Consider the following 18,760-nt stretch of genomic DNA (forward strand, 5'->3'; position numbering starts at 1 on the left):
TACTTTTGAAGCATGAATGAACAGTTTTGGGAGACATATTAGATTTGGCAAGTAAACTATAGTGTTGAGCTGAACTGTAAGACTGTTTTGCCAAATAATCTTAGAGTTTTCAGAACGTAATTTCTGTTTCAAGAAATGAGTCAAACCAATGTAGAAAAACTGTAATAGCAACAACATAGTGTAACTGATTTTTTAAGACTAAAATGCTTAAAAAGTTGTGTAACATTTCATGCAGCTTGTTTATAAAGTACAGCAGGGAAGTTTAACAGTTTAACTATAAGATACACAAAGTACATCCCAGTGAAAAAATGTAGTCTGCGCATGAATCACAAGCATTTTTCCAATAAATTCATTTATTATGCAGTGAAACACGTACATTTATTGTGCAAGTATAGCTGCTACCTTGTATTTAATAGCAGCAAACCCAGAAAACAATTTCTGACTGCCAAGGGAAATAATCTAGAGATTCTTGGGTTTACATTGTATGTATGTGAATTAGAAGTTTGTAAAATGCCTCCAGTTCTTCCACGCAGAAGCAGTTTAGAAATGTGTGTTTAGGGAATATAGTTTTGTTCCTTTTTTCATTAACAGAATTTAATTTAACTCAAACGGCCACTGTAGTAAAGGGAAAGGATCATCTTATTTACAATATAACAAAATAACAAATGTAAGGAATATTTGCCATAAAATTATCAATTAATGTACAAAGTAATTTTCTAACACATTATTTTAGAATGTGTACTACACAAGCACTTTTGTTTCATAAATAATCACTAATTTCTCACTGCATTTCATCTGAATGCATTGCTGAAAACGTTTTATTTTCCTGCCTATTTACACGCATGCATTTATACCTAAAACTCAGAATATGTTTTCAAAACAAACACTAAAACACTCTCTCATTACATGACATTTGGTCAAATGAGGGAGAGCTAAAATTATGAAGATTCAAGTGAGTCGAACAGCTTGAGAAGAAAATAAATTCAGTGTTGCATGAAAAAATAAACCATAACAATCTAATTTGTTATAAATCAAAATTTGTGGATAACAGTCATTTAAGGACAACAGTTCAGTGGTTAAAATAGCTCATTTCAGTACAAGAGAACAGCCAAAGAAAGAGAAATATCTGTTAATATACATTCATCTGCATCGACTTGAGGAAAACCCGCCATGAATGAAAATGTAAAGGCCATAATGATCTTTATCATTCTCGTAAGCTGAGTCGTTTTTAAACGGCAAAATTATGAACCCTGAAAGAAATGAGTGATGTTAATACAAAATTTAAAAAAAGTCTGGAAAACAAACTTGCGTGGAAGGCTTATTTCGGCAAAAATTAAACACTAATAAGACTGAGATCTACTGGCAGTAACAGTTCATTCTGGTAATCAAACGGTTTGTCGGCCTTAATACATTTAAAAGAAATTTGCATATTAAGGCTAGATATCATATTTCATGACAAAAATCAGACATTCATCCCAGTGTCTTTTAACAATACATAAATTCACACGAGTGAGTCTCATCCAAGACGTGCTTTTTCTGTAACAGCAAAAAAATAGGGTGTTAAGTAACGTGGTATTTTTTCTATTCTGACAGCAACTGTGAGGAAATCGTTCTAGATTTGTATCTGGAAATGTGATCATTTCCAATTTTGTTTTGCAAGAAGGCCAGCCTGTATGACAACAAAACCTGGAAAAAACAGTCCTCGCAATAAGAGAGGTATAAACTAAACTCTGCAATTCCATCTATAGGGTCATTTCTCATAAACTATTCTTTACGTCAGCAATAATCCATCGTTAGATTTCTTCCACATAATTAGCTGGATAGAGGCCGATATGTCCATCCTTAAGACGCCCTTTGCACCAACCCTGATCATCCTCTTCACCAATTTTGGTAAATTCATCGCCTGTAGAAAGAGAGCAAAATGAAATCACATCTATTAGTCCAGAAATGAAGCTCCGCATGTATGTGTAGACTGAAGGAGGTAGCTACCCGCTTTGAAGCTCAGCTCATCCTGTTCCTGCCCTTCATAGTCATACAGGGCTTTGACGGGCACAGATATGACCAGAGAGGCTGGCTCTTCCTCAAATGGATTTCCGTCACCGTTGGCGGCAAAAGGGTTTCCAGCAGTGTCTTCATCAGACCAGTCTGGGGTCTTTTCTGTACTGCTCGCACTAGACAGACAAAACAGCAGCTTTTTAAAAATGTAGCATGTTTGAGCATTTAAAAAAATAAAATATAGCCTTTTAACAAAGTAAAACATTGAGAAAACTAATACTAGACAAAGATTTAAAATAAAATTCAGGAAAAACTGTTGAAGAAAATGGACACACAACACTGAAAGAAAGGAAGGGGAGGCAAAAAATAAAAAAGAGAATATAACAGATTTGTGAACAAAGACCGTCAGACCTGAAGCAAGACAAATCAATTTGTGAATGCATTGATTGGATTTTTAACTTGGACAACCAACAGGGGGAGCCACTGAAACAGAAGTACAGTACAACAGTACATCAAACATGGGATTTACAGTCAGATAGGTCCATTCTTGGTTTTGTTTGACTTTCCCTTTAAAGAAACAGCAGTGTAGACACAACAGCTGATTACAAATAGGTCTTAAAATTGAAGCCCATTAACAATCTGATAAAAAAAAATATATATATGTGAACATTCCTATCTGACTGTAAAACAGAAATACAGCAGGGTTCCCGCAGCAGAGACATGCGCCCCCATGCGCATGAAATTCAGGGTTCTGCATGACATGTAATGGTTAGGTGTGAAGAACAGACATTGACGTTGTGTTCAATGCTATTCAGAGACCATGCAGAGCAGCGTAACGGTTTGCCACCTGAGGATAAGAATACAGAGAAAACACAAAAGCAACCAAAAGGAGGAAATGCTAAAAAATAAAAAAAGATGCGAGATGAGCGGCGATCCATGGAAAAAAGCCAGAAATAAGGAGGGGCAGGGAAGCTGCAGGTTGGCGGAGAGCTTTTTCTCCTGTTCACCAACGTTTTTATTTCCTCTTTATTGACACTGATGCTGATGACTGTGGTCTCTGGCTCCTCAGCCATCTCCTCCTCATCTTCATCTTCTTCAAATGGGTTTGAGCCCACTGGTGCTGTGTTAGTGGGCACAGTCAGGCTGACAACATGGAATACAGTGACAGATGGTTTGTTGACATGCATACATATCAGCACAGGTGAAAAAGGACAACTGTGAACAAAGTGTAAAAAATAAACATTTGTTATGCAATTTTTAACTAAATGTATAAAAAAAAATACATTTTTTGGTGATTTATGGCTTTGTTGTCATTCGAAAAGAGACAGAAAATGAATGTTAGACACACACAGTCACAGCATTCGCTGGAGTCTTCATATCGTAGTTACTTTGTGAGTAACAGGGAAAACCAAAACAAATTACATCAAGGGTTTTATATGTTGTTTGTTCACAAAGTATTGGCCATTTTGTGATTAGTTTAAAAGCAGGTTTCCATTGTCAACCTCTGCTAAAGAAAAACTATAAAATGTCACCAAATAAAAGAATTTTATCCTAATGAACCTCAAAACCTGCATTAAAAGACACAGTAACAAAAAAAACTGCAATTAGAAAACAGCATAAGCATTTAAAACATTTGTTTTGTTTTCACTGTGGACAGTATTTTCACTAAAAACGATCCATTTATGCAGCTTTTCTAAATCAATGCAAACAATTCAAACTGAAGCTGTTTGTTCTTTTCCGAGTTGCTCAGGCTAGACCTGAATGATTAGCAAAGCTGGGTTTTAATTTAAAAAAACAAGCATTACTCAATAGACAATAATGTATATAAAACATATTTGAAGCATTTTTGCTTCTGTTAATTTTTTTTTTGTTATCTGAATACTGTCTGTACTTTGAAAAAGTGCAGCATTTTTTTTGTTACGTTGTATTTTTTTTTAAATTTTGCGCTAATTATTGTTTTCTTATTGATATTATTATATTATAATAATAACTAATATACACGTTCTACATTTGATGCATGTTCAGTTCAGATTGTTGCAATTAGACAAACATTTTTATTTGCTGAAAGTCTGTCACGTGTTTTACTATACAATCAACAAACAAAAATGTGTGTTTCCAAAAGAAATGTCTATAATTCAACATTTTGAGAAAAAGTATGGATATCGGCGGATCGATCCCCAAATTCCCAGTATGGCCCACCCCTACTTCCAACTACTTCAAAGATGGTGGAGGAGAAGATATCTTCACCCATAAATAGGGAAATGCGGGGCGTGTGCACCTTCTTTACACAATGAGTCATGCACCGCAGCAAACATCAGCGGCTTCTGACAGAGGAGGGAAATATGCACGTCTTTGTTTTGCTCTTTGAGCTGAGCTGCTCGTATTTCTATATCAAACACCAATTCCCCGGAGGACTGACAGAATGTAGCTTTGGATGATAAGAGTCAAACTAATTCAACACTTCAACTGAGTATTAAAAGTAGCGGGTAAATGTTTAGAAAGCTTTATTACTGCTCTGTTCCATCTATCACTAAAGACCCACTCTGATCATTCTTTTGATCCATTTTAAAAGTGTATTTACTGCTTTTTTTTTAAAAATAATAATTTTGCCCTATTTAGCCAAAATGGAAAAAACCTGAACATAGTTTCTGCAGAGCTGTCTACAGAATTAAGGGCAGCGGGAACCTTTTGTCTGCCCCTGATTCACAACTATTTGAATTAAAAAAAATTCTCAGAGATGCAGTTTTGAGCTTAATTTGCTTCATAAATGTTCACCACCAGATAAATAAGTGCCACAAGGAAAAATATAAAAGACACCATTTACATCAGAGTGGGTCTTTAAGAGTTTTGATTCCAGGTTCCATTTAAAACAAAAGATAAAAAATCTTAATGTGAAAACTTTAGAATGAAAGTTGCTTTTTTCAACGCCTGCAGCATTGTTGAATCTATACCCTATGAACAAGCAGCAGGGATTCAAAAAAAAAACAAACATCCAATAATCCCCTGTTGAAAGGACTTAATCCTAATCTGCGTTCTGTTGACATTTATTGTTTTCTTTTTTTTTCTTTAGAAAAAAGTATTTTCTTCAGCAATAAATTATGATTGAATACTTTTTGTAAATAAAAAGAAATGCCCTTGCACTTTTAAAAGTGCAAGGGCATTTCTTTCCATTAATAGTGTTCATGCTCCTGAAGCTCTGTGTGTGAGTGTGTGAGGCATTTCCACATGACTTTTGGCTGGCTTTCAGATGAGCACCACTTTTGTCCCCCAGTGAAAACATTTTTCCTGACTGCGCTACAACATGTTTACCGTTGCCATGGAAACGCTACACGTCATTCCTGGGGCTTCCTTTGTGTGTGTTTCACGTGAATTCCTTCAGAGGAGGATACCCCATTCGGAGCTCCAGCTGGAAGGCTTTAAATAAATGCTGCGAATACCTTAGAAGTTGTAAAATAAAAACTGTGACTCAGACGAAGGTCAGACGCGTACCTGCTGCTCGTCTTGGCAGCCTGAACCGGCTGGTCTGCCCCAGTCTGATTGATGCCCGTCAGTGTGACGCCCTCGGGCTTCTTCTTTTCTCGCCTGCTGAGGGTTCTGTTAATGTCTATGGACCAGTCCTGATGAAACAAAAGGAAGGCACCCAACGGTGAGACGTTCAAATGACAGCATCAAACAGCCAGAAGAGTCAGAACATCCCACAAACACAGACGGCGGTAAACACACACTTGGGCAAACTCCAGGGTCAGGAAAATGTTCGGCAATCTGTGACCTTAACTGGACGCTGGAAATGTGCGCGAGTGTGTATAGTGCCGAGTACACAGGATGAAATGGAAAAAAAAAAACAAAAAGAGTCAAACTCTGTAAAGTTTCCATCACCCATTGGAAGAAACAAGACAGATGAGCTGCCCTCAGTCACAGGCTGACCCAGAAAAGTGAAACAACAAGGAGGAAATTCTGACACAACTATAAAAGTATACACAATTGTAAAGCACAACTTGTATGTGCTACTAAAGTGGTCCCCAACCCCTGAGGAGCAGACCGGTACAGCGCCATGAGACACTTGGTAACGGGCCACACAGAGAAGAAAAAAAACAAAACATAACCTACATTTTTTCTGTTTTATCTATAATCTCATTCTGAAAGAAGTTTTATTTGGGAAAAACTACTGAATTCTGTCCACCACATCAGACTAAGTCTTGACGCAATGTGCTCGGGCACATGTTGAAAACACATCTGCTACTTTTTTAAAGTGGCTGCACCGACTGCTAAATAGAAACAATCAAGGTAGCAAAGTTAATTAAAAACAAACCTATTTAGAAGGTTTTTTCCCCACCCAAAAACGATCCAGTGAAGAAACAGAAGAAGAGCCTTTGACTTCAAAGATTATAGAAAGCTCCCTTTAACAAACAAAAACCAGAATTCTTTCCTCCAAATGTGGATTTATTGCAAAGGTTGTTCTCACACACAATAACAATAATGCAGCAACCGGCTGTCTAATCTTCCACTGATAAAGTTACTCAAATGGTGGATTCCTATTTATGATTATATTTAGTAATTACCAGTTTTAGTGACTGTTTTTTTTCCTCGTATTTATCCATCGCACCTTACAAGTCAAACAAAGCAGAAGTTGGCATGTGATTTTTTTTTAGCTTCCACTCTGAAGGCTATGGGTTAAGGGAAAATCTAGATCACATTTTAATGCTTCCTACATGAGTGCAAATACAGTTTAAAGTAGCTGCAGGTATTTTACAGAGGAGGACAATAAGTGTTACTCTAAAAACTTAAGGGAAACTGCAAACTTTAAACAAAACAAAAAAACGCCCACTTTGCTCAGTAAAAATATTGTCTGACATTAAACCGGTCCGTGGCCTGAAAAATGCTGGAGAACATGTTAATATACCAATAGCTGCAGCTAAATCCTAAAGCTAAAACACTTTTTAAAATGAAAGAATTGTCAATTTCAATGAGTTTAAAGTTGAACAACTTTTGGACATAGAAAACATCCATAAAGTCTGAATATAATGACTGGACTTCTTGGTATCAGTCATAAACCAGAAATAAACAAGTTTACCCTCTCTGCAGGTGACTGCATTGCATTTTGTTTTCTTTTAAATCAGATGTCCGCATGTCTGTGACCTGTTTGAGCGAGTCCCTCGTATTTTTCCAAAACACTGCAGAAACAATCTGACTTGTTCTGGCAGAAAAACAACACACTGGTATCACTCAATTCATCATAAATAGTCATTCACTGCTCCACTTATGCAGAAAGATTGTTGGGTTGATTTGAAAAAGCTCTTTAGAAAACTCCAACAAGAAGATACAAACGCAACCACTTCAAAATGCACAGACAGATACAAAAACAAAAGAGAGAAAGGTCAGATTGTTAGTAGGTTTGAACGTTCTCTAGAGACGGCTGCTGTGACAGAGCAGCACTACCATGCAGAACTCACTAAAATGGACCTTCTCCTAAAGGAGGCAAGATGAGACGAGTCCAAAGTCTGTCAGAAATGAGGGGGGAAAGGAAAGGAAGTGTCCAAATGGTTAAAATGAAGAACCTGATTGAAGCCTATAACTGCAGAGGCGCCTTCATGAGCACAACCAGGTTAAGAAAAACACACAGGTTCAATTCAGTCATGCAAAGCTCGGAAGGACAGTGTGCCATTTCATCATTGGAAAGATTGAGGTAAAATTAAAAAAGGAGTACTAAAAAGGAGTGCTAAATTTGCTCTAAAATGTTTTTGTCTTCATTTAAACATTTTTGTTTTTGCTTTAAATAATGTTTAACTTATTTTCTCTCTGTTGGACCTCCCTAACCTAAATAAATGTAAATCCTTTAACTCCAGGACATCGCCAGTAACATCACACAGTAACATTTACGCGTTTAACACATATCAGCTGATTCTGATGCAGAGAAAAACAGCTTTTCATGTTGGTTTTACGCCCATCTTCGCCTGTGGCTTAGCAAAGGCGCTTTCTCAGCCTCAGAATGGGCTGGGATTACGCTGACAGCCTAAACGGTTGAAGAGTTATGGTTGTCAAAAGACTGTCAACACTGGAACTAAAGCTCCAGGATTAAATTGAAAACATGTTCATTTAAAGAAAGCTTTAAGGTGTTCTTAAGAAACAATAAAATACATCGCTAACTTTTCTCTTATTAAATCAATAATGACTTTTTATTTTAAAGTTTTAATTAAGGGCACAGAAAGAACTTCATCGATTTTTAGAACACAGGAAGCTTCTTATACAAGCACCATTTTTCAGCCTTCTATGACGTTTTTTACATTTATTCTTGTTGTAAAACTCCTTCAAAATAAGAGTAGAATGTAGGTGTAAATTATTTATGTGAAATGGACATAAGAAATACAACCATTACATTAAGTGCTCTCCTATGTCATCAACTGCAACCAACAAAGCAGCTGATGGAGATGTGTTACTCTTTGGAGAGTTCCTCAGTTTCAAGAACTTTTAGAAAACACTTAGTATTGTTTTGTGTAAGTGATCCAGCTGGGATTTAGAATCTGGGAGGGTTGATAGTGCTTTCTAAAAAGCCCTTCTCCAAGTACATGTGTTTCTATTTAAAGACTGAAGTAGCTCACCTCAAACTGAGGCCAGTTCATGGGCATACCAGGGCCGTGATTGAACCGGAACCATTTCAGGTCCTCTTCGACATCAGTAGCAGTGATTGTATCTGCCAATGTGTGGTAGATGGTCTGAAACCTACAGAGCAAGGAATACAATAGTGTTAACAAATATTTACATTTCTAAATGATATATATATATATATTTTAAAGATTCCAATTGATGCAACCCAAAGAGAATGCACTCTTGTTTGACCTGTGATTGGTCGAGAGGTCCAGGTGCTGCTTCACCTCAAGAAGCAGCTCTTTGAAAAAGCAAATTCTTTTGTCTTCAAACTGCTGCATCTGCTCAAACACCTGCTCCATGTTCTCCATATACTGAGGCGTCAACTTGTCCAGTTCCTCTAGAGACTTCTCATAACGTTCTTTAGTCTTAAGCAAAAGAGAAAAATATGACATAAGTGACAACAATTTCTAATGCAACACCCCAACACTAACATCTAATGACAAAAACGTGGTACAATACAGCTAAAACAATGGAGTATTAGGACCACCAATAGGAAGAGAAATGAACGTGTGAATAAAATCATAAGATTACGAGAAAAAAGTCCAAATATCAGAAGAATAAAGTTGTACAATTGGTAGAAAAAAGTCATACGACTATGAAAAAAAAAAAAATCAACAATTTATGATAATAAAACAGTAAATTTATGCTTTAAAATGTTTACAAGTAAAAAGGTCAAGCTTTTTAGAAAAGAAAATGTTCCTTTGGCTTTTAAAGGCAACCTGTTCTATTTATGTAGCGGACAATTCAGAGAAATAAGATGGAGATCGAACAACTCAAGAATTTCATTGAATCTGCTTTACTTTTTTTTCTAAATGTACAACTTTATTTTCATGAAATTATAAACGTTATTGTTGTAAAAATTGGACCTTTTTCTCATATTTCTTTATTTTCCGTTTTGGTGGCTCTAATATTCCGTTGAACAGCTCGTGAATAACAAAAGCGCTTCAGAATTTTTTTTGTAAATACATACAGGAAGGCCCCACCTTCTGCACCTCCTGCTGACACTTCTCCACCTTTTCCTGGAGTTTCTTCAGAGTCTCAGGATTGTTGTTGCTCTCCAGCTTACTGTTGGATTCCCTGCTGGATGCCAACTTCTCTTCTTTACAGGCAGCGTGATACGTTTTCTTCATCGTCTCCACCTGCAAAGCAGTAAAACCTAAATAGATTAAATAGCAACAGCTTGAGAAGCAACAATAATCAGACGATATGTTTTTTACAGATTTCTTTAAAAATATATATATATATTATAAATATTACTTTAAAAAAGCTAGACTACATATTTTTACTACCCCGATATTCCTATTATTTCTCATTCTCTTTTTAATGAACCAATATTATATATCAGGTTTGGATCGTGACTGAAACCTTTATGTCCACAAATCTCTGTTTTTATTGTTATAGGGTCCCTAAAAACCAACAAAAAGCGCTCTGACCTGAATGATTAATTTGGACTTTTGTTTATTTTACAGCTCCTTTGTGGGAGAAGTTTTATGATTTATGATTTCATCACAGCAGTCGAGGAAACACAATTGTAATAGGCACTTGGGTTAGATTTGGAACAAAGCCAGAGTGGCTAAGCCCAATAAAAACACACAATCCAGAGAGAAGAAGACACCACGTTAATAATTTATGGTCCAATTCTTTCACATACTTAAAAACAAACTAGTGTACCCCTAATTGTAAGGAAAAAGGGGGATAAATTTGCCACGCCCATGAGGGCTATGAAATACTTTATCGACACTCCCAACTCGTCATCCATGTCACTTAGTTAATTAGCCTAATTTCCTCTGTGTCCTTCACTGCTTGTTTTTATCCGTCTGCTCAGTCAATAAATCAATAATGTCACAAAACTATTCTGTTCTGCCCTGCTCAATGACACGCCAGGATACCACCCTGTGACAACACACAGACAGGAAATAGGGGCAAAGCTTGAAAGTTGCAACATTACTGGCTGGTTTTGAAATGGTATGTGGTTCTACACGAGCACAGAAATGAAACTGAGGGCAGACTCCTGACAGAAGCTGCTTAAGGAGTTTCTCTACAGGAAATGACACAACTTTGACCGAGTAAGAGTTTGCCTCGTGGCCAATCCTCACATTTCCTTCTCTATAACTGACTCAGAAGTATGCAGGGCAGATGGACGACAGCAGAGAGATCATTTGTCAAGAGTAGGGCTGTAGTGAGTATCTGAATAACCAGATAGGTGCAATCATTTCCTGAAAACTTCCGTTTGAATATTTATAACGTTCAAGACTGCCTATTTGCGATCTTTATAAATATAGGAAAGTCTAGTAAAATACACTTCAGACAATTATTGCTCTAAAACGGCAGAAAAATGAATAATTTTAACAAGCGGAATGCGCTACTGTCATCAGAAGTAAAAAATTATTCTTCAGTGCCGGTGAAGGTTGCCATTTTCTAAACAAACTATCAAGTGTTTTCTAAAAAAATAAAAATTCGATAAAAATAATCAATTGAAAAAAAATTAGAAGTATAGTTTACTGAAAATTATTTTTTATTATTTTATTATTTGAAAAAATAAATAGAATGAATATGAATTTACTACAAATATCTGACTGATATGACGTCATATTACCGTCAGCTAGCATGGCAGAGAAGACGTAATGGAACGTCTCCGTAAAATGTTCATCCTAAAAGTGTCCACGTTTTTTATTTGTTACTTTTTGCTAAAGAGGAGAAAAAGTCTGTTTATAAAACACTTCTGCATTCAAAACTCATGTTCACGTGTAGCTATGAAGGTTTTTATGACCATTTGTGGTCTCTACATACAACATGCGTGACCGTTATGAAGGCAAAGCCATGGAAGGAAAGAATGTAATGTTGAATCAACAAAACGGAATCATAGGAACAGAGATTAATGCATCGTCACCAAGACTAACTTGACTAATATTCAGATATAAATGCAATCGAAAATAATAGAAATAAATGCAAACTTTTATTATTAACATTTGAAAAGTAGAGATTTGTACCTCTTTTAGTTTCTTGGCCCAAGGTTTCTGTGCTTTGCGGAATCCATCGTCAGCTTCTTTAGTCTCCTTAAAGCCACCGATCATCTGTTTGTGGTAGGCGTCTTTCTGCCAGTTCTTCAGCTTCTCGTAGTCTTCGCCCATCAGTTGAGCTTTCACCTCCATGTGGAGCTCGCTAACCTTCTCTGCCTCGGTGCACAAGGCCGCCCATGCTCGCTCCAACGAACCGTACTGAGGGCCTACAGACAGATTTAGAAATGAGCCTAGAAGGATATCTGCTCACAAACACTTTCAATGGAAAATTATCTCCTTTTTTTCATGGTCTCTACCTTTCTCTATGAGTTGCCGCCAACGTTTTCCCCATTCTGTGAGCTGTTGCGCGTAAGACTTTTCAATACGTGCACGCTCATGAAGACAAGTCATGAGGTCACTACAAAGCCGGTGACCATCGTCGACCCGTTTAACTGTTCGTTTGTAGTTACCGACCTGAAATCAGATGACATTAAAAAACAGAAAAAAAAACACCAGAAATATAGCAGCTTTTGTTTTTGTCTTTTTGAAGCCGGTTGTACATTTATATGCTGGAAATAAAAGAATGCTGCATTGAATGGCTTTAAGAAAAAGTTCTGACCTCCCAGAAACTGTCACTGGAAACATCGATCATGGAGTCATCGCAGTTGCCAGACATGTCTGCTGCCCAAAGTTACAAAGAGACAGGGCCTAAAATATAAGCAGAAATTTAAAATACTTATTCACTTTGGATAAAAAGGGAAACACAGATTTTATACTGAGAGTTCAGAGGCTAAAATAGAGACAGCAAGTGTGGAATTTGTTTTGTTGAAATGGGCATCAGGTGGACGTTTTCCATTCATTTTTTATGACCTCTTCAACCTCACACGTAGATCTTCAGCCAGCGTTTACTGGCAGGTGACCAAGTATCTGCTCTTGGAGTGAAATAGAAAAAAACAAAAACATTTGGTTGGACACCGTTAGGAGCTTCCGCTTCCTTCAGAGAGGTGCAACAGTCAGTCCTCTGTCCTCCTCTCACTTCAGGTCTATCATCTCAAACTAAACAGCATCCAGCACACAGTCTCTTCATTCATATTCCTCTCCTTGATTCCGTTTCTTAGCCGTCACTTAGCCTTCCTTCACTGCCTGGAACTCCTCTCTGTCAGGAGTCCACAAATGAAGCACATCTTAATATCTTATAGCAGTTTTCAGACTGTCAAATTAAATAACTAAAACTTGCTAATAAGATTTATCATCTCTAAATAATATAGTAATGTAGAAGTAACCAATACAAGTAAAACATTGATAACTTTGGAAACGGCATTAGGGATGGGAAATGCAGAAAAAAAAAGTTTGCCTATGTGAAAAAATATTAATAATAAAATAGATGACATTCCTTGCAATCATTAGAAAATGTAGGGAATTGTTTATGATCAATCTAAAAATCTTTGGAATTTACTTACAACCCATCAGCAAATTTCAGATGGTGTTGCTCTTTTTCCCCTTGTTTCCCATATCCATTATAAAGCAGGAAATGTGTAGGAAACAAATTTAAAAAAAATTCTTCAAAAAAATACTAACTAGGAGTTGGTACAAATGAACAAGGTTTATGATATTTACCTTTTATTCATTTAAGAAATCTGTGGAGTCAATAAGGTGGGAACAATGCTGAAAAACCTCACATCTATTTTGTAAATGCTTACCAATCTTGTTTATTTCAGATCTTACTGTAGAAAATGTAATACATTAAAAAAATAAGGGGAAAACATCTTTTTTTTAAATTAAAAATTATGACAAAACTGACAAAAAAAGACATGGTTTTGCAAATTGAGATCAAACAGGGCCTCTTTCAGCAGTGACACAAAAAGAAAGGATGGAGGATCCTGCTGTGTGTGTGAGACTCGGTCAATGGTCAGTGGCCCGTGTCTCCAGGACAGCACTGAGACAGAGGACAGCTTTGTGGCTATCACAAGCTGCAGAGGCAAATGAACACCCTCCCTTCAACTCTATTTAAAGTTTATATTCTAGTTTCCCAAAGGCTTAAACACACAAAGAGTGCTGAATAAATACCACATTATATGTCACTATTTTGATATACTTTGGAAGTTTAAATACATTACACATATCAATAGGAAAAGAGTATTTAAGCCATTTTGACAGTGAATATTCAACATACTTGTAGTTAATAACCTACCTAATGACTCAGTAAATCAACAAACAAAAGAATCTGGCATTACAGTGAGATGAGGAGCATCTAATAAATTCATCTTCTATACCAGTTTTGTCCCTTTCAGGGTCACGAGGCTGCTGGAGCCTAACCCTGCCACTCGTGTGTGAAGACGGGGACACCATGGACAGCCGGCCAGTCTGACGCAGGGACACAATCACACACTCGCATTCACACCTAGGGACAATTTAGAGTAACCAATTAACCTATGTAGCATGCAAAATAATAATAATAAAAATTAAAAACCAGCGGTTGATTATTCAATACTTGCTTTTGTAGTCATGTTAAGCCTAACATTATTTCAATGGATATATTTTTTTTAATAGCACATTTTAAACAAAATTACGTTCTGAAAGTGACAAAGATACATTTGAGTAGACTGCACGGTGGCGCAGTGGTTAGTGCTCTTGTCTCACAGCAAGGACCCTGATTTCCTTGAGGAGTTTGCATGTTCTCCCTGTGTACGTGTGGGTTTTCTCGGCTTTCTCCCACTGTCCAAAAACATGCTTCATATTTAAGGTTAATTGATTACTCTAAATGATCCCTAGGTGTGAATGTGAATGTGCGTGGGTGTGTGATTTGTGGCCCTGCAACAGACTGGCAACCTGTCCAGGGTGTCCCCTGCCTTCGCCCGCATGTGACCGCGGTAGGCTCCAGCAGCCCCGTGACCCCGAAAGGGAAAAAACTGATTAGAAAATGAATATGTTTGAGTGCTCATTTATTTATTTATTTGCAAAATCTTGAAATGGCTTAAAAGAATAAAAAAATAAAAATAAAAAGCTCCACAAAAATAAAGACCCTGGGCTTCTGATTTTCTTTCATGGAAAATAATTTGTCATAAAGCTGAGTGACAAGAAACCCGATCACAGCTGAGCCTCTTCTTTTCCAGCCAATCACGTGTTTTAGAAGCACATGCTGCATTTATCCAATCACAGTGCACTTTCCTAGCCTATACAGCATTCCTCTACAACCTTTTGAAGCACTTATTTTTCACATTTTTGAGAGTAATTGCTTCAGAAGTAACACAAATGAAGTGTCTGGCACAAATCAGCAGGATCAGCAATGGCACCGCAAAGTACCAGGTAGAAAACAACAGGTCTTCCTTCTGAACTGCTGGAATCCAAATGTTGTAACATTACAATTCAATTCAATTCAATTCAATTTTATTTGTATAGCCCAAAATCACAACAACAGTCGTCTCGATGGGCTTCAAAGTAAAACATGAAATCAAAAGGATCACGAATACAAAGAGTTCAATAGAAAAATACTAAAATGAACTAACAAACTGACTAAGCTATACTACAAGAGCAATCTGCCATGTCAGTGGAACTATGTCCTTTGACCAGAAGCTTTAAAAAGTAAGCTAGACTAATAATAAAGGCAAAAAACTTCAGAAATTTCAGAGATAATAAGGTTGTAGTTGTTCCCTCATCACTAAAGAAACTTCAGGTTAATGTAGCAGCAAATGGAAACAAACATGGACACGCATACTGAAAATTTGACGGTCTGACTGAACTGTAAACAACACTGTTTAGGCTGAGACCCGAGGTCTGAAGTCCATTTTTTCCCAAAAGTAAGCAAGAGAAAGATTATGGTATTTCAACAGTATCTGAGTTTAAGAAAAAAAACACTTAAAATTTTCCCCTTTAGACCTAAAAATGAGCACTTTAATTTTTAAAAGTTACTATTTTTTTCTTGCATGATTTACTCAAGGTTACAAAAACATTTCTAAGTACCGGTAGTAAGATTACAGGCCTAGAAATGACATAATCAAGCACAACAATGATATCCAATAAAAGGCTGATAAGAAAATGCCCCACCAAGCACGCTGGAATTTGGTTGCTGACAACAGTCTTGAGATAGAAATGAACAAATGCATTCCTGAGTGTCAACATGCATAAACTGAGCTTTGGCATCTTACGCAAGTTTCCACACAGCCACTATTCATCTAAATAATGTTACAAACACATACATTACAGCCAGAGTTACAGAGATTATGTTGGTTTACAGGGAAATAAGGATGGTTGTCTTTTAACTATAATATTTATTGTTAAAACAGGAGTACAGCTGAGCTGACACATCCCCAATATACGACACTATAAAACAAAAAAACTAGACAATAGTTCCTTTGCTGTTATCTTCCTCCAACACAAGATTGACTCTCCAACGTATCCTTTAAAAATGATTTTAGCTCACTACTAGTCTATCACCTTTGCCCTCTTTCTTCATGTGAGCTCACCAGCTGCGAATAACTTCTGATCCCACATGAACTGCTTTTTTTTATTCAAGCACACCCTTTCCACCTTAGAAACTACGTTTTCATTGGCCCTGTGGAGGTTCAAGTGGGACTAACAACAACTAAACACCTCCAAAATACCAGACGAAAACACTGTTGCTCCGTCAACACCAGATCAAGCGAAGCATAAACATGTTCCACGAATCTGAGAAAAACAATGGCATTTATTCCACACGTTCAGGAGCTTTCCACTGGACATGCCAGCAGCATGGAGAGGAACATAATGGAGGGAAATGCAGTCCTGCATGGAAGGGAAGGGAAGATCCTTACATCATTGAAGCAAATTCCATTTCTCTTCAATGGGAGACCCCCACTTAGCCACCAAAGTGATTTATATCCTAGGCTTCATAAACACTGGGATGTGTAAACATTTAATGCATTTTTTTTAAAAGGCGTTTTGTGTCTCAATTTAGGGTTTTGTGGGAACTCTTCAGTCTTTAACATAAATCCAGAAGTATGTAATTAGATGTATAATCTTTTGCTTAGGGCGACAACTACAGATCCCCCTTAAATGAATATTTTGTTATGAAATTCAGCTTGGTTCTTGTAAATGACCCCTCTTTTTAAAAGAAGAACCAACAAGATTTTCACTGTTTATTTGCCCTTTTTACCCTCTCCACACCACACTGAATACACATCTGGCTTTATGGTATCACATGTCCTAAAAATACTCCTCAAAGTCCTACTCTGATCATCCTTTGAGCTATTTTAAGTGTTGCTAGTGGTCTTTTAAGTATGATTGTGCCATTTTTTAAGTGTCATTTTCTAGGACATTAGTTTCTGCAGTGCGGCAATAGTTCATTAAACACTTGCTTCTAAATTGTGAGCGGAACTGTTTACATCCTTCTGTTTACACTCTCAAATGGCGAGCAATATTGGAGCTATGCATTCGTACATTTTAAAGACAGATGCCAGCTTGGATGAGGAAAACGAAGACGTATGGATCGAGTCGCCTGCAACTGGATACATCAAATTGGTACGGAGCAAGGACCTTGTGACTTGCTGATTGTAGTTTGTACGCTTTTTCCTACTGCATTTTAGCATCTGCTCCTGATTCACAATCCTGATTACCGGTAATCCTAATTTTCTTTATTAATGTATATATTAAATATTAAATAAGTCCACAAGAACACATTACAAAAAAACAACACAAATTTCAATGGAATGGGTCTAAGTGATTTTTGTTTTTATTCAGATTTGTTCTTGTGGCTGACCCCACTTTGAAAAGGGGAACCAAACAGGATTTTCACTACTGCTTCACCCTTTCCGCAAACATTACCCACCTGTACATATGTCTTTAAAAATATATATATATTTCATGTACAAATATACTCCTTGATAACAGACTTCTTTTAAATACTTTTGACAAACAACCGTGACAAGATCATGTCAGTTTTTATCTCATGGCAAAAGAGCAAGGACAAAAAAAAAAAAAAAAAACACATGAAAGCTAATGATCTTTATAAAGAGATTAAATTATCTACATTGTCTGTGCATCAAGTTAAGATTTGGGCACTCTACACTACAGCAGCAAGGGGAAACTTGGCAGCAAGAAGAAGCCACTGCGCAAATTCTAACAGTGACTGACCTGAACGTAGAAAACACGCTAACTTTGAAATAATGCCGACAACTACTAGGCAGTTTGTTAAAATCTAAATATTTGGCTAGCTTTAGAGATTGAAGCGGCTATTTTAACTTGCGAAAGCTGCCCCGCCCTTTTAAAAGATAGGCTCTGGCGACCGTGTACCTCTAAAAACTGACCAAGTTAAGGTAAAACAGTATGAATAAATCTGTCACACAGCCACTGTAAATGTCCACTTGGTGTACCAGAGTTTACAGAGCAGAGACATCTGTGGAATCCTCTCGAGTTCGTGGATTTCTTATCTGTATAAATATCCCCCAGAAAAGGTGGGTTTATGTAGCATAATTATAAACAATTATAAAATCGTTTTAAACAAACTTTTTACAGTTTTTATACCCACCTTGATATTAATTTGTCCCAAGTTTACCTAAATGAACGATATAAAGCCGTCTGGGCAAAGCTAACTTATCGGAGAGTATATTAATCAACTTTGGAGGTTAGCCTCTAACTTAGCTAGAGCGACAAAAGCCCGCAAAGTTAATAAAAAAAAGTTAGTAAATCGAAACCACCTAAAAGTCTTGATAAAGACTTACCTGGAAGATGACTGCGGTCCTTCGGCGTTTAAGTTAGGCAGGAGAATAGTAAGCTTTGTTTGTTCCAATTTAGAAATCTTTACGTCGTTTTCAGTGCTCCGCATCGGCACCATGGATGGACCGACAAACTGACAACTTTCAGTTAGCGGTGATGTAGCGCGTAATATCCGGTTTGGATTTCCAAAATAAAGCTAAATGCAACAGGTTTCCGGTGAAATTGGTAAAGAATGCCAAAATTCGTTCATATAAATATCTCTTTTAAAGTTTTATACAAAAACATAAAAAAACACTTTTATGCAAAAACAATGCATCAACATATTTTTAGGTCAGTTGAATATAAAACAAGAAGAGCAACAACGCAATAGGTTCAACGTGATTTTCCACTGACATCTAATATATCCACAAAAATTGTAGCCACGGTCTTTT

At 36.8% G+C, this 18,760-nt stretch overlaps 1 protein-coding gene across 4 annotated transcripts; it reads right to left on the reverse strand.

Moving 5' to 3' along the window:
- Window positions 1-335: 335 nt before the first annotated feature.
- On the reverse strand, window positions 336-18,496 carry pacsin2 (protein kinase C and casein kinase substrate in neurons 2). Of its 4 annotated transcripts, XM_020714127.3 has the most exons (12): window positions 18,335-18,496; window positions 12,259-12,347; window positions 11,957-12,113; window positions 11,631-11,866; window positions 9,624-9,779; window positions 8,830-9,005; window positions 8,592-8,712; window positions 7,446-7,493; window positions 5,485-5,612; window positions 3,007-3,138; window positions 1,990-2,171; window positions 336-1,903 (listed from the first exon to the last, which is right to left on the reverse strand). In XM_020714127.3, exons 2-12 carry the CDS (start codon window positions 12,313-12,315, stop codon window positions 1,794-1,796), a joined length of 1,503 nt encoding a protein of 500 aa, XP_020569786.1. In that variant the 5' UTR covers window positions 12,316-12,347; window positions 18,335-18,496; the 3' UTR covers window positions 336-1,793. The 4 variants fall into 4 exon arrangements, with proteins under 4 accessions (XP_020569786.1, XP_011489481.1, XP_020569788.1 ...); XM_011491179.4 differs by lacking the exon at window positions 7,446-7,493; XM_020714129.3 differs by lacking the exon at window positions 3,007-3,138.
- Window positions 18,497-18,760: the final 264 nt, after the last annotated feature.

The sequence above is a fragment of the Oryzias latipes genome, chromosome 23, assembly GCF_053564925.1.
Source record: "Oryzias latipes strain Hd-rR chromosome 23, Olatipes_Hd-rR_3.1".
Classification (NCBI taxonomy): Eukaryota; Metazoa; Chordata; class Actinopteri; order Beloniformes; family Adrianichthyidae; genus Oryzias; species Oryzias latipes.